General features: G+C 44.4%; 1 protein-coding gene across 2 annotated transcripts in view; it reads left to right on the top strand.

Annotated features, from left to right (window-relative positions):
• The window catches only part of PKN2 (protein kinase N2), a 167,576-nt gene extending 149,659 nt beyond the window's left edge, over positions 1 to 17,917 (top strand). For both annotated transcript variants that reach the window (XM_056523194.1, XM_056523196.1), the window contains exons 18-22: positions 2,089 to 2,165; positions 5,036 to 5,178; positions 5,825 to 5,932; positions 7,385 to 7,465; positions 14,240 to 17,917. In XM_056523194.1, the coding sequence (XP_056379169.1) occupies positions 2,089 to 2,165; positions 5,036 to 5,178; positions 5,825 to 5,932; positions 7,385 to 7,465; positions 14,240 to 14,443 (613 nt within the window). In that variant the 3' untranslated portion in view covers positions 14,444 to 17,917. The remainder of the gene's footprint in view (positions 1 to 2,088; positions 2,166 to 5,035; positions 5,179 to 5,824; positions 5,933 to 7,384; positions 7,466 to 14,239) is intronic.
• Positions 17,918 to 24,247: the final 6,330 nt, after the last annotated feature.

Raw genomic sequence — 24,247 nt, 5'->3', positions numbered from 1 at the left:
TTAATTAAATCGCACGGTCAATGGCGTACGCGCAAAAAATGCAAAAGTCCAAAATTGCTGATTTTTTGTCACTTTTTATACCATAAAAAAATTTATAAAAAGTGATCGAAAAGTCTGATCAAAACAAAAATGGTACCGATAAAAATTTCAGATCACGGAGCAAAAAAAATAGCCCTCATACCGCCCCGTACGTGGAGAAATAAAGTTATAGGGGTCAGAATAGGACAATTTTAAACATATATTTTTTTTCCTGCATGTAGTTATGATTTTTTTTTTTCTGAAGTACGATAAAATCAAACCTATATAAATAGGGGATCATTTTAGTCGTATGGACCTACAGAATAATAAGGTGTCATTTTTACAGAAAAATTTACTGCGTAGAAACGGAAGCCCCCAAAAGTTACAAAATGACATTTTTTCTTCCATTTTGTCGCACAATGATTTTTTTTTTTCCGTTTCGCCGTAGATTTTGGGGTAAAATGACTGATGTCATTACAAAGTAGAATTGGTGGTGCAAAAAATGAGCCATAATATGGATTTTTAGGTGCAAAATTTTAAGTGTTATGATTTTTAGAAGGTGATGAGGAAAAAATGAAAATGCAAAAACTGAAAAACCCTGCGTCCTTAAGGGGATGTCGCACTTCTGGAAAAAATCATAACTACATGCAGGAAAATTTATACGTTTAAAAATGTCATCTTCTGACCCCTATAACTTTTTTATTTTTCCACGTACGGGGCGGTATGAGGACTCATTTTTTGCGCCGTGATCTGAAGTTTTTATCAGTATGATTTTTGTTTTGATCGGACTTTTTGATCACTTTTTATTCATTTTGTAATGGTATAAAAAGTGACCAAAATACGCTTTTTTGGACTTTTTGACCGTACGGCTTAATTAATGATAAATTTTTATAGTTCGGACATTTACGCACGCGGCGATACCACATATGTTTATTTTTTTTACACCGTTTTATTTTTTTTTATGGGAAAAGGGGGGTGATTCAAACTTTTATTTGGGAAGGGGTTAAATGACCTTTAACACTTTTTTTAAAAAAAATTTTTTGCAGTGTTATAGGTCCCATAGGGACCTATAACACTGCACACACTGATCTCTTATACTGATCATTGTTATCCCATAGGGACTATAACACTGCACACACTGATCTCTTATACTGATCATTGTTATCCCATAGGGACCTATAACACTGCACACACTGATCTCTCATCCTGATCACAGGCGTGTATTAACACGCCTGTGATCAGCATTATCGGCGCTTGACTGCTCCTGCCTGGATCTCAGACACGGAGCAGTCATTCGTCGATCGGACACCGAGGAGGCAGGTAAGGGCCCTCCCGGTGTCCGATCAGCTGTTCGGGACGCCGCGATTTCACCGCGGCGGTCCCGAACAGCCCGACTGAGCAGCCGGGTCACTTTCAGTTTCACTTTAGAAGCGGCGGTCAGCTTTGACCGCCGTTTCTAAAGGGTTAATATCGCACATTGCCGCGATCGGCGATGTGTGGTATTAGCCGCGGGTCCCGGCCGTTGATTAGCGCTGGGACCGACGCGATATGATGCGGGATCGCGGCGCGATCCCGCTTCATATCGCGGGAGCCGGCGCAGGACGTAAATATACGTCCTGCGTGGTTAAGGGGGTTAAAAAATCTTAATCCTTCCAATAATTATCAGCTGCTGAAGTGGAGTTGTTGTTTTCTGTCGGACAACAGTGCTCTCTGCTGACATCTCTGCTTGTCTCGGGAACTGCACAGAGTAGAAGAGGTTTGCTATGGGGATTTGCTTCTACTCTGGACAGTTCCCGAGACAGGTGTCATCAGAGAGCACTTAGACAGAAAAGAACAACTCCACTTCAGCAGCTCATAAGTACTGGAAGGATAAAGATTTTTTAATAGAAGTAATTTACAAATCTGTTTAACTTTCTGGAGCCAGTTGATATAGATAGAGAGATAGATATAGATATATATTATAAAATTTCCTGGATAACCCCGTTTAAATCTTCTGTAAAGTTCCTCCTGTTCTATGGTTTGTATTTGCAGAACTTATTTTTTTTCAATGACTTTTCTCGTCCAATACAGGGATCTGAAGTTGGATAACTTGCTGCTGGATACAGAAGGATTTGTGAAGATCGCGGACTTCGGGCTCTGTAAAGAAGGTAAAAATACATGCGCTGTTATAGATCCCGCAAACTCCTTATATCCCGGGGGCCCCGAGGACAAAACAGAGAATCGCTTAAAGGGTTCCCGGAATGTAACGTACGGTGTTCTGACTGTAAGGACATAGAGACCTGACTTGTCCTGATGGTTCAGAAAGAGGCCTGGATCGTTCTGAAGACATAACATGGCTGCTCCTTTACCTGTACTGACTATAGATATCAGCTGGATAGAAGAGAAGTCATGTGAGGCAGGGACAGGTAAGTAATGAGGGCCACTAACATCCACATCACTACATGTTAGACACCTATGATATACTGTTGTGTACGCCATAGTTTTCCAACCAGAGTGCCTCCAGCTGTTGCAAAACTACAACTTCCAGCATGCTCATACAGCCGAAGGCATTACAGGAGCCGTCCGCAGACTTAAATATGTTTGCGGTCGTTAAGGAGTTAAAATTGTCATCCCTAAACTTTATTTTAATTTTTTCTGCATATGAGGGCTCATCTTTTGCGCAGTGATTGTAGTTTTGATCGGTACCATTTTTGCTTTGATGGGACTTTTTGATCGCTTGTTTTTAATATTTTTTTTATATGAAGTGACCAAAAATTCACAATTTTGGAGTTTGGAATTTTTTTTTACGCGTACGCCATCGACTGTGCACCCTTATATTTTAATAGTTCGGACGCACGCATGAATTAAACTTTAAATAGGGAAGGGGTTAATGAACTTTTATTAACACTTTAATTTATTTATTTTTTTAGTTTTTTAAAAGCCCCAACAGGGGCTATAACATGTACCGTATTTTTCGCCCTATAGGACGCACCGGCATATAAGACGCACCCAATTTTAAAGGTCCAAAATCTAGAAAAAAAATATTCTGTTCCCAACAGTGATCTTCAACCTGCGGACCTCCAGATGTTGCAAAACTACAACTCCCAGTATGCCCGGACAGCCAACGGCTGTCCGGGCATGCTGGGAGTTGTAGTTTTGCAATACTCGCGTGTCCCCACCGCTCCGGACCCGTCACCGCTGCCCTGGATGTCGCTCCATCGCTGTCACCGCGTCCCCATGGTGTCCCTGACGCTCCGGACGTCTTCTTCCCCGGGATCCTCGCTCTCCGTCGCCGTCATCACGTCGCTATGTACACCGCTCCTATTGGATGACGGGACGACGTGATGACGTCGAAGGAGAGCGCCGGCCATGAAGGGGATCCCGGCACGGAGCAGACACCGAGGAGGCAGGTAAAGTCCCTCCTGGTGTCCTGTAAGCTGTTTGGGACGCCGCGATTTCACCGCGACTGTCCCGAACAGCCCGACTGAGCAGTCGGGTTAGTGTTATTTTCGCTTCAGACGCGGCGGTCAGCTTTGTTCGCCGCGTCTGAAGGGTTAATACAGGGCATCACCGCGATCGGTGATGTCCTGTATTAGCCGCGGGTCCCGGACGTTGATGGCCGCAGGGACCGCCGCGATAGGTGTGTATTCGCCGTATAAGACGCACCAACTTTTCCCCCCCAGTTTTGGGGAAGAAAAAGTGCGTCTTATACGGCGAAAAATATGGTAATCTTCTGATTGCTTACACTGATCAATGCTATTCCATAGCATAGCATTGATCAATGTTCTCTGCACTCTGTTGCTGAGGATGCAGGCATAGAGCAGTAGATCGCCGATCAGACGATGAGGAGACAGGTGAGGACCCTCCCGTCATCTTGAATGCCGATCAGGGCGTCGCTATTTTGTCGTGATGGTCCCGATCAGCTCCGCGGAGCTGTCGGGATTCTTTCACCTTCGTTTTAGATGCCGCAAGCAACTTTGATCGCAGCGTCTAAAGGGTTAGTGGCGGACATCGGCCCGACCTGCGGTGCCCGGCATTAGCCGTGCGTCCTGGCTGCTCGTACCAACCGGGACCCACAGAGTTTAACCCAGAGTGTAAACCCGATAAATGGGACCAGGGAGTACAACCCCAAAGGTTAACTTTCTGGCACCATTTGATTTGAAACAAATTGTTTTTCACCTTTTTAACATTTTTATAAATCATTTGGATTATTTAAAAAAAAAAAATAATAATAATAATTTAATCTTGACGCATGATGTTAATAGAGTGAAATGCATTTCTCGATTTGTATTTTTTTTTTCTGTTTCATTTTCATATATTTATTTTTTAAAGCAAAAATTACAACAGTTCACAAGGGCCCCAGTTTTTTTTAAACCTATAGGACAGTGGTCTCCAAAGTGTGGACCTCCAGATGTTGCAAAACTACGGCATGTTGGGAATTGTAGTTTTGCAACATCTGGAGTTGCACAGACTGGAGAACAGGGACATAGAATGACTTTGTACATCTGTGTTAAAGGGGTACTCCGGTGGAAAACTTTTTATTTTTTATTTTTTTTAATCAACTGGTGCCAGAAAGTTAAATAGATTTGTAAATTACTTCTATTAAAACATTAATCCTTCTAGTACTTTTTAGGGGCTGTATACTGCAGAGGAAAATCTTTTTTCTTTTTGGAACACAGTGCTCTCTGCTGACATCTCTGTCCATTTTTAGGAACTGTCCAGAGCAGCATATGTTTGCTATGGGGATTTTCTCCTACTCTGGACAGTTCTTAAAAGGGACAGCGGATGTCAGCAGAGAGCGCTGTGGTTGTGACCGAAGAGAAATCCAAAATGAAAATTTCCTCTGTAGTATACAGCCCCTAAAAAGTACTGGAAGGATTAAGATTTTTTTTTTATAGAAGTAATTTACAAATCTGTTTAACTTTTTGGCACCAGTCGATTTAAAAAAAAATAAAAAAAAGTTTTCCACTGGAGTGCCCCTTTAATCTTTAGAGATTGTTCAGTACTTTACCATTTATTTTTTTATTTTTATTTTCAGGAATGGGATTTGGGGACCGGACGAGCACTTTCTGTGGAACGCCGGAGTTCTTGGCACCAGAAGTCCTTACAGAAACCTCCTACACCCGAGCGGTGGACTGGTGGGGGCTCGGCGTCCTCATCTATGAGATGCTTGTAGGGGAGGTGGGTGCTTCGCCAGAACACAAGGATTTTATAGAGATGTTAGGGATGTGATACACAATGCAAGATGACCTTGATTTACCTTTAAGGGGACAGTCTGTTATTAATGGAGTAGACTTTCCTTCAAGTGTTTCCCAACCAGGGTGCCCCCAGCTGTTGCAAAACTACAACTCCTGGCATGCCCGGACAGCCGAAGGCTGTCCGGGCATGCTGGGAGTTGTAGTTTTGCAACAGCTGGAGGCACCCTGGCTGGGAAACACTTTCTTATACACAGCATCTCCCTGCTCTTCAGTGCTCCTGATGTGAATGAGGCCATGTTGCGGTTGTATGCCTGAATGGAGCGCAGATTGTGCAGGGGCCGCAGTGTGAGTTCAGTCGGATCATTAGTCCTAGGAGAGGGGGGGGTCCCCAATCGATCACCATATTTATATTGTACCCTTAATTTAATTGGCTGGAGTCCTCCTTTTCCTGACAAAGGAGTATGGACCCGTATGGGAGATGTAGAGGCAGGTGAGTGAGCGCGCCCACTATGCAGCCATATAGATTACCAATGTAGGTGCGGACGCTGCGGGGGCAGAGTACTTGACCTTATTGTATATTACCGCCTGTAGTGTTGTGTCCTGAGCCGCTGTTCTCATCTTGTCTCTAGTCCCCCTTCCCTGGAGACGATGAAGAGGAGGTGTTTGACAGTATAGTGAACGATGAAGTCCGATACCCGCGCTTCCTGTCTACAGAAGCCATTTCTATTATGAGAAGAGTAAGTATCTAAGGCCCTATTCACACAACAGAATTCCGCGGGAATATTCCGCTTGGAAATACCGCTGCAGCAGAGTCCCATTCATTTCAGTGAGATTCTGCTGCACTTTGCACATGTTTCTGCTGCAGAAATCCTGATTTCCGGAATCCACAGAAAGAATGGTCATGTCTATTTCTGCAGATTCTGCCCGGCAATATGAGACAGCGTTTTTCCGGGTGGCCCCAGCGCTTGCCAGAACATTCAAATGTGTGGAATGTCTGTCCGCGTTTTCTGGGTTGACATTACGCACATTCTTGGATTTGTGAACATGGCCTTTTTCACACTACGGAATTCCGCGGTGTGAACTTAACATTAGTGTGAATGGATCTCCGCGAGACACGTTCAGACTGCGGAATTTCAGCGGTGGACAATTCCGCTGCTGAAAATGTTCAGCGCAAAGAAAGAACATGTTCATTCTTTGCGCGGAAGTCTGCGAGTACTGCATAGCGGTCAATGGTGACGGCGCAGTGCCGCGCGGTCCTATCGCTATTGTCTGCTGCCAGGCTGAATCTCAGCTCGCAGAATTCTGCGAGCGAAGGTTCCGTTCACACTCCGTAGTGACTTGCACTGAGAACCACAGCAGCCGGGGCCACCTTTCAGCCGGGGCCACCTTTCAGCCGGGGCCACCTTTCAGCCGGGGCCACCTTTCAGCCGGGGCCACCTTTCAGCCGGGGCCACCTTTCAGCCGGGGCCACCTTTCAGCCGGGGCCACCTTTCAGCCGGGGCCACCTTTCAGCCGGGGCCACCTTTCAGCCGGGGCCACCTTTCAGCCGGGGCCACCTTTCAGCCGGGGCCACCTTTCAGCCGGGGCCACCTTTCAGCCGGGGCCACCTTTCAGCCGGGGCCACCTTTCAGCCGGGGTCACCAGCTGGATATGGTCGGTCATCTGGTTGGTCACTAGCGGACTCCATTCGGCTCGTTGAAATGAATGGGATACGCCAGCAGGCGGCTTAAAAATTCTCCTGCCGGATGTACAAATCCAGGCACGCACCCTTAGGCCATGTTTACACTACAGAATCCAGCAGAAATATTCAGCCCTGAAATTCTGTTGCAGCCGAGTCAGATAGATTTTAGCGACGGAATTTCTGTGCGGAAACATCTCTAGTGAAAACCCAAAATGTTGGTGTCTACAGAAACAATAAATATGTTGATTGTTTATGCAGATAACACTCTGTATGCATTGTCATCCATGGAGGCGGCACATTTCCAAGCGGCCCTAGCGCTGGCAGAACGTGCAAATTTGCTAAATGTCCCCCCTTGTGTTTTCCGGTTGCATTTTTCTTCCATGTGAACATAGACTTTGAGGGCAAGTTTATGCCAACCAGCTACGTGGGGCCGATAGATAGAACTTTATAAATAACAAATTTAATTTTGATTTTTACTAAACACTGACAGAAAAAAAATCTGTTGCAGCTTTTAAGAAGAAATCCTGAGCGACGACTGGGAGCAAGCGAGAAGGACGCAGAAGATGTGAAGAAGCACGCGTTCTTTAGGGTAATTCTTTTTTCTTCTTCTTATTGGCCTTGTGCATTGTTTATGCTTAAAGGGGTACTCTTCCCCCCCCCCCCCCCCCCGATTACCGGAACACAAAAGCTTGGAGCTTCCGCTTTGTGATGTCACGCCACACCCCCTCCATTCATGTCTATGCCCATGTCTCCCTTAGACATGAATGGAGGGGGCGTGGCGGCTGTGGTGGAGTGGCGTGAAGTTCGCTCCTTGCATCAGATGACTGGGGTACCACAGCAGAGATCGCGGGTGTCCCCAGCGGTGGGACCCCCGCGATTAGAAATCTTATCCCCTATGCTTTGGAGGTTTTCCGGTGGAGTACCCCTTTTAAAGGAGTTGTGCAGGGAGCTCCTGCTCTCTGCGCTCGCTTCTGCCTTCTTGTCTGTTGCGGCAACATCAAGCAGCTGTTAGTGCGGTTTCATCGTCATGTGGTGATCACGTGACACCTCCCCTCCTCCAGGGAGCAGAAGTGAGGAGACCCTTTTCTACTCCTCGGACAACACCTTTAAACTTGTTCGTACCTGTCATGAACTAACCTGACATCCACACTTATATTGTTCCCTTACCACTTATAACACCCTTCCTGCCTCTAAATTTTATTTTTTTATGTTTAAAACACCTCTATTTCAAACTTGTTTGCCTGCTTATTCACTGAGTGCTCTGTGAGGCAGGAAGGGGGCGTTCCCCGCCAGCAGCAATATCATCTGAAGCCCTGCGGGGGGCTCACTTCCGCCCTCTCATTTATACTACACTCTGGCTCATCTGTGCACGCTCCTGAGACAGTCTATGGCGCGGCAGGCTGCTCCTGAATCCCCTCCTCTGTTTTGCGCTGCACGTGTGATACAGAGGAGGAAGATCACAGCGGAACACTGAGAATCAGTGGGCGCTGCCGGCCGTCTCTTTCACAGGAGGAGCAGATGACAGGAGGCAGGGGCCAGGGAGTTGAGGCGTACTGCACAGTGTTCACAGCACTAACTCCTGCCTGCCTGATTAGAGGCCGCACCTCTGGACTTTGGACTCATGCCAGTTCAGCACGAGACCAAAGTCTATGCACAGACAGGACAAGTAGGGAGACCCCCTAATGGCAGAAATTTCAAGTACATAAAAATCATACAAGGATTCATTTTTGTAACAGCAAATAAATTACAAACTTTTTTTTATTTTACAAAAGCAATAACCTACCAAAAGTTTTGTTTTATGACCGGTATCCTTTAACCTGTTGTGGACTGAGGGCGTACCTGTACGCCCTTCGCCCACAGGGCCACGTCATAGCGGGTCGAGCCCGGCCTCTAACAGCCAGGACCCATGGCTAATAGCGTGCGGCACTGAACGCAGTGCCGCGCGCTATTAACCCTTTAGATGCAGCGTTCAAAGTTGAACACCACGTCTAAAGTGAAAGTAAAATGTTGAGGGTTAGCTCAGGGGGTCCCGAACAGCTGTAGGACACCGGGAGGGTCCCTTACCTGCCTCCTGGTGTCCAATCGCCGAATGACTGCTCAGTGCCTGAGATCCAGGCATGAGCAGTCAAGCGGCAGAATCATTGATCAATGGTTTCCTATGAGAAACCATTGATCAATGTAAAAGATCAGTGTGTGCAGTGTTAGTCTCCTATGGGAGCTATAACATTGCAAAAAGAAAGTGAATAAAGATCATCTAACCCCTCCCCTAATAAAAGTTTGAATCACCCCCTTTTCCCATTTAAAAAAAAAAAAGTGTAATTAAAAATAAACATCTGATATAGCTGTTTGCGAAACTGTCCGAATTATTAAAATATATTGTTAATTAAACCGCACGGTCAATGGCGTACGCGCAAAAAAATTCCAATGTCCAAAATAGTGTATTTTTGGTCACTTTTTATATCATGAAAAAATGAATAAAAAGCGATCAAAAAGTCCGATCAGTACAAAAATGGTACCGCTAAAAACTTCAGATCACGGTGCAAAAAATGAGTCCTCATACCGCCCCATACACGGAAACATTTTAAAGTTATAGGGGGTCAGAAGATGACAATTTTTAACTTATACATTTTCCTGCATGTAGTTATCATTTTAATCGTACGGACCTACAGAATAAAGGTGTCATTTTTACCGAAAAATATACTGTGTAGAAACGGAAGCCCCCAAAAGTTACAAAATTACGTTTTTTCGTCAATTTTGTGGCACAATGATTTTTTTTTTTTTTCCGCTTCGCTGTAGATTTTTGGATAAAATGACTGATGTTATTACAAAGTAGAATTGGTGGTGCAAAAAATAAGACATCATATGGATTTTTGAAAGGGTTATGATTTTAGGTAAGGCGTAAAAAACAAAAGTGCAAAAACGGACAAAACCCTCTGTCCCCAAGGGGTTAAGGCCTCATTCCCCATTCATCATTCCGGACACCAACAGATCCTATTGACTTTAATGGGGTCTGTCTGGTTTCCTACTGATGTTTGTTTTTCTCGGTCGCTCTTCATTGGGTGACACTGATACTGATGGGTATGTGCTCTTGCCACTAGGAAAAAGTCAGCCCCTCCCTGGCAGGATATACCCGCCCACTGGAAGTGAGGTAACCAGTTTTAGCTAGTGTCAGTAGGAGGCAAGACTTTTTTTTTTTATAGCTTTGGATGTTTAGTTTCTCTCTTTCAGGTGGGATTTCAGGAGCATGGCGCCACCTGTTCCCCCATATGCGACAAAGGGGCACGGAACATAAGAGTATGGGCCGTCAACCCCTTATCGCCAACAGCCAGCGCCTGGAGGTTGTACCCTGGGTCCGGGTCCCCTGCTCGACCCGCTATCTTAGCCTGGTATGATGCAGCTGTGTTCTGCATACTAGGTCCTGGAGGACAGCTGCTCCCCCGCACCTCTGAACAGCCTTGCTGTTCCTACGCTTTGCCTGCTGTCTTAACTTTCATTTCCCCACTGCAGGGTGTATTCATCCGGCTGGAGTTCATGGGGTTATTGCTCCGTCCTTCTTAGTTTAATAATATTCCTTGAGTCCGATACGGCACACCTCTGGCATACTATTTTCTGCTGGGTTCTACCTCTGTCAGGGAAGCATATGCGATCCTGGTGTGGATGGCACTGGCCCAAATGCCCTTGCAAGGGCATTTGCATTCCTGACAGAAGTTACGAACGCTTTGGCTGTCATGTCTGCTGGTCATCCATCAAAGGGGAGTTCTTGGCGTGTGCATGCTATATATCCCTCCACATGCTGCCACATCTGCGGCTAGTGCTCCGGATCCCCACGTCCAGTGCAAGGTCTCAGGAGAAGTGAGGCCCTGATATCATTATGCCAGACAGTAGTCTCGCCTGTCACGCAACCGCGGCTGGATTACGGTATCCCACTACTAGTGCGAGATGTCCGATGGAGTGACCTGTTGTATACTATGGACCCATACCAGTCAACCAGACAGTGGTCTGCGTGGTTTCCTCCGCCGCTTGTCACTCATCACACGGCTGAGACATCTGCGGCTGGGGTTACGGTTCCCCTCTGCTGGATCCAAAGAAATGCCCCAACGTGTCCTATGGACCCTATTCAGGGTGACGGGGATACAATCCATGGCTACTTAGCCTCCCCCGATCTCCCAGGGTGGCGGGGATACTATACATGGCTCCTAGGCCTCTCCTCCCGCCCACATGCGACAGAGGGGCACAGTCTTTGCATATCTGGCTGTTGTCCCCTCTTCGCCAGCATCCGGAGGTGCACGGGCATGGCCAGGTTTTTCGTACCTCTGCTCCGCTGGTGTGAGGAATCTGGATGAGGGTTCCTGCAGGTACTGGGACTGATGCCAGTCAGCCAGACTTTCGTCTGCTGGGTCTCCTACACCGCCGAGTCGCCCGTTCCATCGGCCGCACTCCAGTACCCCACTTCTTATTGGAAGGTCTGATGGAGGAATCCTGTACGTTCAGGAATCTTTTACCAGTAAGCCAGACGGTTGTCTGCATGGTTTACTGCTACGTCGGGTCATCTACCATACATTTCCCACGTCCCTATGCCAGATAGCCAGACTGTCTGCATGGTTTTTATGATTCACCAGGTCACCTTTCCTATTCATGCCGCTCCCGCGACTGCAGTCTGGTGAATCGCTTTCCATGTGAAGTTCCACAAAGTGTGTAAACTGTGGGTTCCTTGGACCTTTTATACCTGTAAGTCAGCCTGTGTCTTCAGGTTTCCTGACCCACATGTATCCTTCATCTTACCATCTGCGATTGCAGTCCTGGTGTGTGACACCATTAGGAGATCAAGTGTGGGAGTCTCCTGCAGGTTCCATGACCTTTCACAGCAACTGCAGCACTCTCTATTCTGTGCCACGTTGGTCAGCTAGGGGCATGGTTGTGTCACACCGTTGGGTGCTGAGCCTGTTTTCCTTACTGCTGGATTTTTGGAGGTCTGCAGTTTTTGTGTCTGTTGTCTTGGTACACCACTACTATCGTGAGGTAGCTATGTCTGTGTCCCCACATATGCTATGGACTCTCTGCACGTGTAGAGCCCACCTTACTTTCCTTTTGGCGGGGTGTGCCTCGGGCCTTCCTGGGATCTTGTTCCCACAGGTCTGCTGCGGTTGAACTCCTCTGTTCTGGCATGGGCCTTGAGGAGGCGACGCGGTCAGTTCAGCATCCCCCCCTATGCCTCCAGGTATCTTCCTGGGTTCCTGTGCAGGGGTGCTCGGGCACCTTCTCTGTTGCCTTAGACTCGACAGGGATGGCTCCGTTGGCACCCATCTGGTCCAGGGTTTCACCCCAATGGGGTTCCGCTCAACACTTTTGGTGGCTGTGTGCTTGTGCTTCTTACTTGCATTTGTAGTCACGTCTTGTGTCTTTGCCCTGCACCAGTGTCTGGGATTCCGATCCTTCTGGGGACACAAACTTGATCCTCGATATGTTCTCGCAGGGTTCCTGGGGGCTTCGTCCATCCAGTACTTTGTTCTGTTGCCGTAGGGCGGCATTCCCCTGTTCCTTCAGTGCCTGGCGCACTTCACATTCCCCCTTCCACAGGGGGTATGGGGACTCGGGAGCTTAACATGGTCAGTGCTTGAGTTTCATCTCGACCACCCCTTGTTTTCCCCTCCACTTGGGGGACTATTTTTCTGAGTGCTTTCTATTGCCAAGATGAAGCTGTCACTCTCTTCCCACTGTATGTTGGGGTATCTGGCGGGGCCCTGTTTTTTTTTGTGCTTTTTGCAGCCTTTGCTTGTGTGCTTACTACCCACTATCTCTGCCTGTCTCTTTTCCTTTATCTTGGTTATTTACTGCTGCTCATGCAGCCTTGGCACTCTCCTCTGTTGGAAGAGTTTATGCGATCTGATGTATGGATTGGCGACAGCCGGTCTAGCCAGCGTCTGTTGTTTGGGTTCTGCCATTCTAGAGCAGTTTTCTGCCATGAGATCTCTTGATGCGGTTGTCTCTGGATGGGGTTCTCTTGTTGTGCTCTTTGTTCCATTTTTGTTTTCCAGTTGAGCTAGCCCTCTGTCTGGTTCTGTGTTCCTTGGAGTTGATTTCCCACCTTCTTCCGGGATGGTTCGGACCCATCTGGCTTCCTGGTCAACCTTTTCTTGTCTCTCTTTATGGATGTAGATTAGAGTCTCTGCATAGGACGGTCCTTTCCTTTTGGCGTTCTAATCTCTGGACTGATTGCCTCTCTCTCATGATTGTTATTCCCACCCTTGGGGACTGCTTTGGTACGTCCCATAAGTATCTGTGTCCCCCAATGAAGAGCGACCGAGAAAAGATTTTTTATTTTTTTTTTTTTTTTTTTTTTTTTGTACACGTCGTAAAATCTTTCTTGTAGTCTTCATTGGGGGACACCGCACCCACTTGGTTCTTTCTTCTTGTCCGGATACTCTTTTCCGGTTACTGGGCTTTTTTCCTACTGTCAGCACCACCTAGTGGCAAGAGCATATACCCATAAGTATTGGCGTCCCCCAATGAAGGCTACGAGAGAGATTTTACGGTGAGTACAAAAAATCTTATTTAGCAGGATCTGACTGTACTAAGAAATAAAAAATGTCCGCTTGCAGAATTATTTTTTTGTCCTCTTCGTTCTCGCTAATTAAGCAATATGGGCAATTGGGCAATAGATCCTCTTCGTTCTCGCTAATTAAGCAATTTGGGCAATAGATCTGCCCAAACGGAGCTCCAACCGGGATGTGAGTGTGGCATAAGATGGCTGTCGGCAAAAAGATTTCATCTGACAGCTGTTTCTTCTGAACCCCAAATACACATTGAGGGTGTAGGGTCACACAACACGGATCTGACTCTGACCCAAACCCTTAGTGTGCCTCCAGCTGTTCCCACCTGCTCGCATCGGCAATCCACTTCTCCGAGCAGTCACACATGGCGAATTGCTGCGTACATGCGCACTGTACTCAGTCATTGCGGCCGCACCATAATGTCTATGAGTAGACTGAGTGTGCGGCGGCTCGCAGGCCCCTATGTGACTGCTCAGAGCGGCAGATTGCCAATGCGAGCAGTGGGAAACAGCTGGAGGTACACTAAGGGTCGGGTCAGCGTCAGATTTCAGGGTAGGGTCACACGACACAGATCTGCAGCGTATTTTACGCTGCGGAACTGTCGTGTGACCCTACCCTGAAATAAAATAACTTGCGAACACTAAGCCACACCCCTACGTGCAAAAAGTACCATAATGATACTAAAAGAGCAACCTACAAAGAAAATAGTGCAAAAATTATTATAAATGAGTTGCAGGCCAGAAAACCATTTAAAACTTACCAAAAAATAAATAAATCTCCCTAAAATGTTAATGTTGTTTCCTGTTTTGCAGCATATAGACTGGCAGGCGTTGTTGGCGAAGAAGGTGAAGCCGCCCTTCGTACCCACAATCAAAGGACGGGAAGACGTCAGCAATTTCGACGATGAATTTACCTCAGAAGCCCCCATTCTAACCCCTCCCCGGGAGCCCCGGTTACTGACAGGGGAGGAGCAGGAAGCCTTCAAAGATTTTGACTATGTTGCGGATTGGTGCTGAGAGAGGGAGGAGGGGGGGGAGGACACTGTGAAACTGGAGAGAACTGGCTGACAAGATGACCGCCGACAAAGCGACAGTCTTCACCGCTCTGTGCCATCTTCTTCAGTTCCCAATTTTATTTTTATTTTAACTTTTAAAACACATGAAGATTCCTTTTAAAGTACTTTAAAAAAATATATATATATATGAACTCTGTCAAAGAGCGGCCACGTACAACCTAAGCCCCCTATTATTTTTATAACTGAGCACTGGAACGCAACTTTTACACCCCCCAAATCCCCTCTGGTCCATTTTGCGCCGATTCAGGGGGCCGTCTGTCCGCCGTGGTGACTCGCCGCCCGCCGATTTTACTCAGCGCTACATGAATGATGCTTTAATGAACCTCGCCACTAAAGAATCTGCTGAGCTCATGACCAGAACCGTGGTGGCTCCAACGCTACGGAATCACAAATCTATTATTTTTATTTTACAGAAATAGAACACTTACGTTTTTTTTTTTTTTTTATTTCTTTCCAATGTCAATACGATCAGGAATGTGTGTAACTGTAGACACTAAAGAGCTCCGTGATGGAGCTCATCCAATCATGTAAGGCAAATGGTAGAAAAAAGTACTTGTCCTTAAAACTGAACTGACCAATAAGTCCGGACTAAGATGGCCGACGTGTTAGCTTGACATAAGGGCCGTTTCCTATTTATATCCAGTGCATCCTCTAAGATGGTGTTTCCACCCCAGAGTGCCTCCAGCTTTTGCAAAACTTCAACTCCCAGCATGTCCGCATACTGGGAGTTGTAGTTTTGCAACAGCTGGAGGCACCACGGTTGGAAAACACTGCTCTAAAAACAGTGCAATACGAGAATGTGTCTGCTATTAAGGTCTTGATTTTCTAAGATCTGCTTTAGCAACCTGTCCGCCTTCTATAACACTATCATAATCATTACAGGTGCCTTCATAAGTCACTATGAGTAAACGCTACAGCGGGCGCTATCTGTCACGTTGTATGGGGCAGTGTGTTGCCACGGCCTCGTAATGTTCTCTAAATCTGTATCAGGTCTGTTTGGTTTTTCTTTTGTTTTGTTTTTTTATTAATTGACCCCCCCCCCCCCCCCCCTCTACACCAATCACTACTTAATCAGATATAGCTCAGGTCTGGCCAGTCTAGTTAATCCCTCTTGCATCCCTTTTTACTGCAGTTACTGTCACGTCTTTAGTATTGCCTTAACTAACCACCTTCAAGACGCTGAGCTTCCAGCCGAAAATCGCGCAAAGCGAACCAAAGTCGCTTGCCAAATACTTTTTGCCTTGCATCATTCCCGATTTACAGATGCCGCGTAGCTCACTGGTAGCATTCTGGCCTCCTGTGCCATTGATTTCATTAGCTGACAAGAGGCGGTGGGGGCGTGATGAGCTGCCGAGGGGGAAGGCTTAGCCATCTGTCTCTCGCTAGGACCAGAGTGTATAGTGGCCATTGCATCAAAGGCTGTGCACATCTTTTGTATAGATATATATACAGATATATTTTTTGTTGCATTGCATTTACGATGTAATAAATTGATTACTAAAAATATTGCACATTGTTTCATCTGCAGCTTGTGTGTATTGTAATACACAGCAAGCTGCTCAATACATTTCACAGATGGTCTCTCTGACGGCCCGTCTCCTCTCCTGAAACCTCGTTCAAGTATAATTTGATCCACATTTAGCCTAAATAAGGTCTCAGGAGGTGGTGATAATCTGTCAAAGAGCCCATCTGATGGAATGGATGCTGAACAGCATTGAGCAGCTTGCTATTTACTGTAAGGCATGCAAGCTGCAGATATAAAATGCTGCAAGATTTTTAAGAACATCCAATTAAGTGTGAAATTCTTGCAGTGTTTACTTTCCAACTTGCAGGCATTGTAATACATAGCAAGCTACTTGATACGGTTCACAAACCGTTCTGGCAGGTTGGCTCTCTGATGGTTTGTCTCCTTTCCTGGCTTAAAATTGGGCCGATTAAATGCTCAAGAGGAGGTGATGGTCAATCAGAGAGCCCATGTGATGGAAAAGACACTAAACAGCATTAAGCAGCTTACTATGCATTGTAAGACATGCAAGCTGCAGATACAAAATGATGCAAAATTTATAATAACGGCCAATTACAAAAAGTGTATTGCAATAAGTGACAGACACTTGGCTGTTCTTGTACTCTCAACAGCATTGAGCAGCTTGCTATTTTATGTAAAACGTGCAATCTGCAACTACAGTGTCACCAGATGGGCTCTCTGACTGAACAGTATTGAGCAGCTTTCTATGGTATGTAAGACACGCAAGCTGCAGATATTAAAAATCTTGTAGCATTTTGTATAACAGACAATTTACAAATGTGTTGATCACCTGATAAATAGAATAAAAACTTATTTTGTTATTGGCTGTTATTAACAATATTGTAGTGCTTTGTATCTGCAGCCTGCACTTCAAATAATGCATAGCAAGCTGCTCAGTGATGTACTGGTAAAAATGACCTTAATCATCGCCTTCTCATAGGCACTTACTTAAGCTGATTCCTAATCGATCACATCTGAATGAGCTTTCAGGAGAGGAATCATCGGCGAGGCCGCCAGCTGGAATGGTTCGGGAACAGTATTGAGCAGCTTGCTATGTATTACAACAGAGACTAAACAGTGCAACATTTTTTACTTTACAAAAATGCTTGTGATTGGATATCACGTAATAAATGCAGTTCTTTAAAAAAACGAATGGATACAAAGATGTCCATAACCTTATATTATTTTGGGTAGGGTCACACACAGCGTAATTCATATGACTCGTGCACCGACGGCAGTCAGTGAGCAATGGCAGAGCGAGCTCCCTGCGGCGGCTCAGTGCTACCCGACCGCAGCGGGGAGCTCGCTCTGGTGTGAAATACGCTGTGTGAGATCCTACTTTTTTAAGAAGTGTTCTGCTTATGGCAAAATTATCCTATTATTTAGCTTGTATTCCCCCATATATGTAGCAATGAGGGCTCAACATCTTTAACGCTAATCTGTAGTTCAGCCTCCACTGCTTTATGTGGGGCGGGAGGGCGACAAAAGGAAATTCGTCACCAATTTTTTTTTTTTTTTTTTTTACAAATACTATATCCACGAGGATGAAAGGGTGTACGATATATACAGGTGAGAGGGTTCCTTAAAGGGGTACACCCCTGGAAAACATTTTTTTTTTAATCAACTGGTGCCAGAAAGTTAAACAGATTTTTTAATTGAAATAATTTACAAATCTGAATTCTTCCAGTACTTATCAGCTGTTGTACTCTCCACAGGAAGTTCTTTTCTTTTTGACTTTCCTTTCTGTCTGACCACACTGCTCTCTTCTGACACCTCTGTCCATTTTAGGAACTGTCCAGAGCAGGAGGGGTTTGCTATGGGGATTTGTTCCTGCTCCGGACAGTTCCTGACACGGACAGAGGTGTCAGCAGAGAGCAGTGTGGTCAGACAGAAATTCAAAAAGAAAAGAACTTCCTGTGGAGCATGCAGCAGCTGATATGTATGGGAAGGATTAAGAATTTTTTAATAGAAGTAATTTACAAATCTGTTTTAACTTTCTGGCACCAGTTCATTTAAATAAAAAAAAAAATTTTTTTTAAAGTTTTCCACCGGAGTACCCCTTTAAATAATTTTATATCCACGAGGACGGAGGCATGTATGGAAAATACAAGTGACAGGGTTTCTTGCAATGTCTATCTCAATGAGGGTTCTGTCGATTGGGGGGGGGCTCTACTGATACAGGAACATCCCTATGTGGATATACAGTCCCCTTTCCCCAAGCGTAGGTTATTATAGGTCACACTAGATGCCTTATTGCGTATCATAATGTATTGTGCTGTAAACCATGGCAACCCCTCGTCCTATTGTCTATCTGGGCCACAACCCCGTATAATACAGGTATGGATACATATCATTGAACAGATGCTTAGACCAGTGTTCCCCCAACCAGGGTGCCTCCAGCTGTTGCAAAACTACAACTGCCAGCATGCCCGGACAGCCTTCCGCTGTCCGGACATGCTGGCAGTTTTAGTTTGCAACAGCTGGAGGCACTCTGTTGGAGAACCATTGGCATAGATTATACAGGCAATAGGTTGCAGATTCCCCCCCATTCCCATCTCGTATTCCTCAGTGAGATTTTTTTTTTTGTATCTGCCATATCGACAGTGTTTCTTCAAATAAGTGTTCTTTTTCTTAGACCACGACCAATACTCAAAAGGGGGCTCGTGCCCACGCATGGGAGGACACGCTGCAGGCCACGCTCGTTGCATGACCTTTTATATATACACGTATTTAAGGATTCTCTTTTTGGGCACAGTCAGCTGACCACCATGATGGAGAGAACATCTCGCGCACACTAAATAAACCATGCGGGCCACTGGATTTCCATCCCCCCCCCCCCCCCTTCCTTTCCTTTTTACGCATTGGAGGTTAAATGCAATATGGTGTAAAACAGAATGTAAAAATATTTTTGATAATATTGTATATTTTATAATCTGATTGTAACACTAACTGTAGCTGTACCTCAAAGTTCTGAAGAGTTAAGGCAGAAAAAAAATTTTTTTTTTTTTTTTTTTTTTCCTGACTGTCGGGCTCTGCTTAAATATTTTTTTTATTTTTTATTTTAGGCCCTTCTGGCAGTAAAAAAAAAGTTTATGTTGAGTATTTTTTTTTTTTTTTTTTCTTTGAGATCAAATACTAGTAAATATGTTGTGTATGGCCTCGATCCCTGCTCGTATTTCCTTTTTTTTTTTAAATTATCATAAAAATATACATGCCTCACAATGACCGGGCGAGCGGTCTCTGAATAGATTTGGGCATCTGTACTAGAGACAATCAAAGCTGGAGTAGTAGGCACAAATATAGCCACTAAAAATGTCCCCTTAATTTGTTCCGGGGTGTTGAGGGTTAATAGACCCTTAAGATGCTGGATTGTGACATGCAGGGAAGTGTTGTGACCCCTCTGGGCTCCTACTGAGGAGCGGACATATGTGGCCCCCCTTACAACATACTTTTCATCGCTTGAATGCATCTAAAATAAAATTTTAAAATCTCCATGGTAACAGACTACAAACAAGTTCTATGTAGTCTGGCAGTCAAATTCCCTCCCATCCGTCGCCTCCTTTTGTCCCTCCCCCAACCCTTTGGCTGTTCAGCAAGAAGTTACATTGTGTCCATAACTTCACTCTTTTGTCTGTAGCACCTGTGTCTCCATGGTAACAGACTACAAACAAGTTGTGTAGTCTGGCCGTCCTAATCCCTCCCATTTCTACCCTACACCGGTGTACTTCAACCTGCTGCAACATCTACAACTCACATCGTGCCTTCAGAGCGTTTGCCTGTCGGAGCATAATGGGAGTTGTAGTTGTGCAACAGCTGGACAACAAGTTGAGCATAAAAGGGACTATGCAAGAACTGCACAGGGTGTGTTACCATGGAGACAGTTCTGCATAGGAGTTCAGACAAAATGGAAATATGTATATTATATATATATATATATATATATATAGATTATTTTTTTTGAAATATATAAATTAATATATATATAAAAAAATATATACATATATATTTTAATATAGAAATATATTTTAATATAGAAATATATTTAAATATAGAAATATATTTAAATATTAAAAAATATATATTATATTAAAAAATATATTTATATATTAAAATATATATTTATATATTAAAATATATATTAAAATATATATTTATATATTTAAAATATTTAAACAAAATGTATATATTTTTATATATATATTTAAAAATATACATTTTTTATATTTTAATATATAATATTTTAATATATAAATATGTATTAATATATATTAAAATATTAAAAATAGTATATATTTTTATATATATTTAAAAATATATAAAAATTTAATATATTTAATATATATTTTAATATATAAATGTTAAAATATATATTAAATATTAGAAATATTTAAAAAATGTATATTTTTAAATATATATATTTAAAAATATATTTAAAAAAAAAACATTTTCTTTCCCACAACCATTTGCTAACGTCTCATTTTTTCTTTCTAAAAGATTTAAAGTAATTAAAGTGAAATAATAAAAAATAAAGTAGACTTGGTCTCAAAAAGTTGCAAATTTCACCCCTATATATTGAAGCAGTTAAATTTTACATCATGAGGGATTGCAGCCTCTAAACCCCACCCCGGGCAAATGTATGGCCCCCTCAATAGTGCAGTTTAAGTTTTATGGCGCCCTCTAGTGTCAGAGGTATAAGTAGGACGTCCTAATACAGTGTTTCCCAACCAGCGTACCTCCAGCGGTTGCAAAACTACAACTCCCAGCATGCCCGGACAGCCGTAGGCTGTCCGGGCATGCTGGGAGTTGTAGTTTTGCAACAGCTGGAGGCACCCTAATTGGGGGAACTTCTGTCCTGGTGACCACAAGCAATGACAATCCACTACACATGGTCTATCAGGCCTCTGTGAGGTCACTGGTTAATAGAAACCATATTCTGCCAATAAAAATGGCCGCCGCAGCCTATACAGTATCTACATGTGGCCTGAGAACTGCATGATGGGTAATTCTGTAGCATGCAGGAAACGGTCACGGTCCTGATAATAAAAGGGGCGTCACGTGCGCAGCGGAAATACGAGCAGGAATCTTGCACGGTGTTAAATATTTTTATTTAAAACATTTTTTTTTTGTTTTTTTTGCTTTTGAGGTGCATTTTTTTTCTTCTATTTGATCGTTTTACGTAGTAAAAAGATGGCGGCGGCGGCGAGCGAAAGGCGTGTAGTATGGTAACTGACCCAGTATGGAAGCTAAAAACCACGTCATGTACATAACTGCTAGGAATCACTAGACACTTATAAGCCAGGGTAGGTCACAGAGGGAAGCTCCAGAGAAGCACTAATTTTAGAATTTTTTTTTTGTTTTTTTTTACAGATTTCAAATATTTTTAGGCAAATTTATGATTTAAAACTCTAGATTGTAAATATATTTTTTTTTGCTATAGCTGTAAGTGGCTGCTAAAGCACTTTGTAAGGATATTAGAGTATTTTTAGGATGGTACACTATGCATTGATAATACATGTGCCTTTTAAGAAATGTCATTCTACAACAAAGTGTTTTTTTTGTTTTTTTTTTTGCAGTCATCGAGTCATGAATGCACAGATTAAAACCTTTCAAATAGAACTTTGTGGCATCCGTGTTATTTACCTGGTTGGGTTGTATGCTGGAATACATAGAAAACGTTATTCAAAGCCATTATTAATGTAGAGGTTCTTGTGCACGCCTTGTGCTTACCTGTTTCAGCTGAATGTGGCAGGCATGGGGGTTTTCAGCCATACTGGGTTGCATTTACATCACTGATATTTCCGAACACTGCCTACATCATTTTCCCATGGATAATTTTGTCTTTGCAGAGAGAGAGAGAGAGGGAGGGGGGGAGGGGGGAAGGGGGGGGGGGTGGAGTCTGATCACTGCACCTGGTCATCTGATTGGGCGGCTGCTGGTGCTGGAGTTTAGCCAGGAGAACTGATTAAACTTGTAAGTGGGTTGGGGGGGTCAGTTCACATTATGTATGTCTAATAGATAGCCTGATCCCATAGATATCAGCAGCAGTATACAGACAGCTGGAGGGGAGGTGTATAACTACTATATATCTTGATCCCATAGAGATAGCAGCAGTATACAGATAGAGCTAGTGGGGGAGGTGAGGTATATAACTACAAATATCCTGATCCTATAGAGATAGTAGCACAGTGTACAGAGATGGTAACGAGCAGGAGTGATCCAGTAGATCAGTGGTCTCCAACCTGCGGACCTCCAGATGTTGCAAAACTACAACTCCCAGCATGCCCGGACAGCCTTCGGCAGTCCGGGCATGCTGGGAATTGTAGTTTTGCAACAACTGGAGGTCCGCAGGTTGGAGACCACTGGAGGAGGAGATGGATGGATATCTTGCAATGACTCAAGCCGTCAATCACGCGGAGGGGGCGACACTACAGCCGGACTATCAAAGGGGTACTCTGCTGCTCAGCGTCTGGAACAAACTGTTCCGAGCGCTGGAGCTTGTGAAGTCATAGCTCTGCCCCCTCAATGCAAGTCTATGGGAGGGGGCGTGACAGCCATCATGCCCCCTCCCATAGACTTGCATTGAGGGGGCGGGGTGTGATGTCACAAGGGGGCGGTGCTATGACATCGAGCTCCCGCCTCCAGCGGTCGGAACAGTGTGTTCCAAATGCTGAGTAGCGGAGTACCCCTTTTAAATATAGCTCCGAGCCCAGGGGACAAGTTACAGGGCTGGCAGGCTTTCACGCTTTATATCTTCACCATCCCTGCAGGCAGGAACATCCCCCGGGGAATGGTGAAGATTTTACCATATATAATGTGGTGCCAAACCATATGTGATAAAATTAGCTTGGTGGGGATAAGATGTCTGATCGCAGGGGTCCTGCCGCTGGCGACCCCCGCAATATAGCACGCTCCCATAGACTTGCATTGAGGGAACGGGGCGTGACGTCACACGGGGGCGGAGTTGTGACGTCACAAACTTCCGTTCCCGTGGTTGGGACCCAGACCCTCCAGCGCTTCCAGACAAATAGATGGGTGCCACATGCTATATTGCGGGGGTCCCCAGCAATCAGACATCTCATCCCCCTATCCTTTGGATAGGGCATAAGATGTCTAGAGGTAGAATACCCCTTAAGGACCAAGGGCGTAAACTTACGCCCTTGGTCCTGCTCCCGTGATATAACGCGGGGTTACACGGTAACCCCGCATCATATCCCGGCGTCATAGTGAAGCTGGGACCCGCCGCTAATAGCCGCGTGGCTAAAAGTGAAAGTAAAATGTGCCGGTTAGCTCAGGGAGCTGTTCGGGATCGCTGCGGTAAAATAGCGGCATCCCGAACAGCTAGACTTCAGGAGGAAGGTCTCTTACCTTGCTTCCTGAAGTCTGATCACCGATTGAATGATTCAAGCCTGAGATCCAGGCTTGAGCAATCAATCGCCGAAAACACTGATCCATTCCTAAGGAGATGCATCAATCATTGTTAAAGATCAGTACATGCAATGTTATAGCCCCCCCTGGGGGCTATAATATGGCATAAGAAAAGTGTAAAAAAAAAAAAAATCATTAAGCCTTTCAATGATCCCTTCCCCTAATAAAAGTTTGAATCACGCGGCATTTCCAAGAATAAATAAAAATAAACATATGTGGTATCACCGCGTGCGGAAATGTCTGAATTATAAAAATATACCGCTTTTTAAACCGCACGTTCAATGGCGTACGCGCAAAAAAATTCCAAAGTCCAAAATAGTGTATTTTTGGTCACTTTTTATATCCTGAAAAGATGAATAAAAAGCAATCAAAAAGTCCGATCAATGCAAAAATGGTACCGATAAAAACTTCAGATCACGGTGCAAAAAAATGAGCCCTCATAGCGCCCTGAACACGGAAAAATAAAGTTATAGGGCTCAGAAAATGACAATTTTAAACGTATACATTTTCCTGCATGTATTTATGATTTTTTTTTTCAGTAGTAATACAAAATCAAACCTATATAAGTAGGGGATCATTTTAATCATATGGACCTAGAGAATAAAGATAAGGTGTCATTTTTACCGAAAAATGTACTTCGTAGAAACGGAAGCCCCTAAAATTTACAAAATGGCATTTTTTTTTTTCTATTTTGTCGCACAATGATTTTTTTTCCCTGTTTCGCCGTAGATTTTTGGGTAAAATGACTGACGTCATTACAAAGTAGAATTGGTGGCGCAAAAAATAAGCCATCAT

Source organism: Hyla sarda, chromosome 6 (genome assembly GCF_029499605.1).
Source record: "Hyla sarda isolate aHylSar1 chromosome 6, aHylSar1.hap1, whole genome shotgun sequence".
Taxonomy (NCBI): Eukaryota; Metazoa; Chordata; class Amphibia; order Anura; family Hylidae; genus Hyla; species Hyla sarda.
This window is presented reverse-complemented; position numbering and strand designations above follow the sequence as displayed.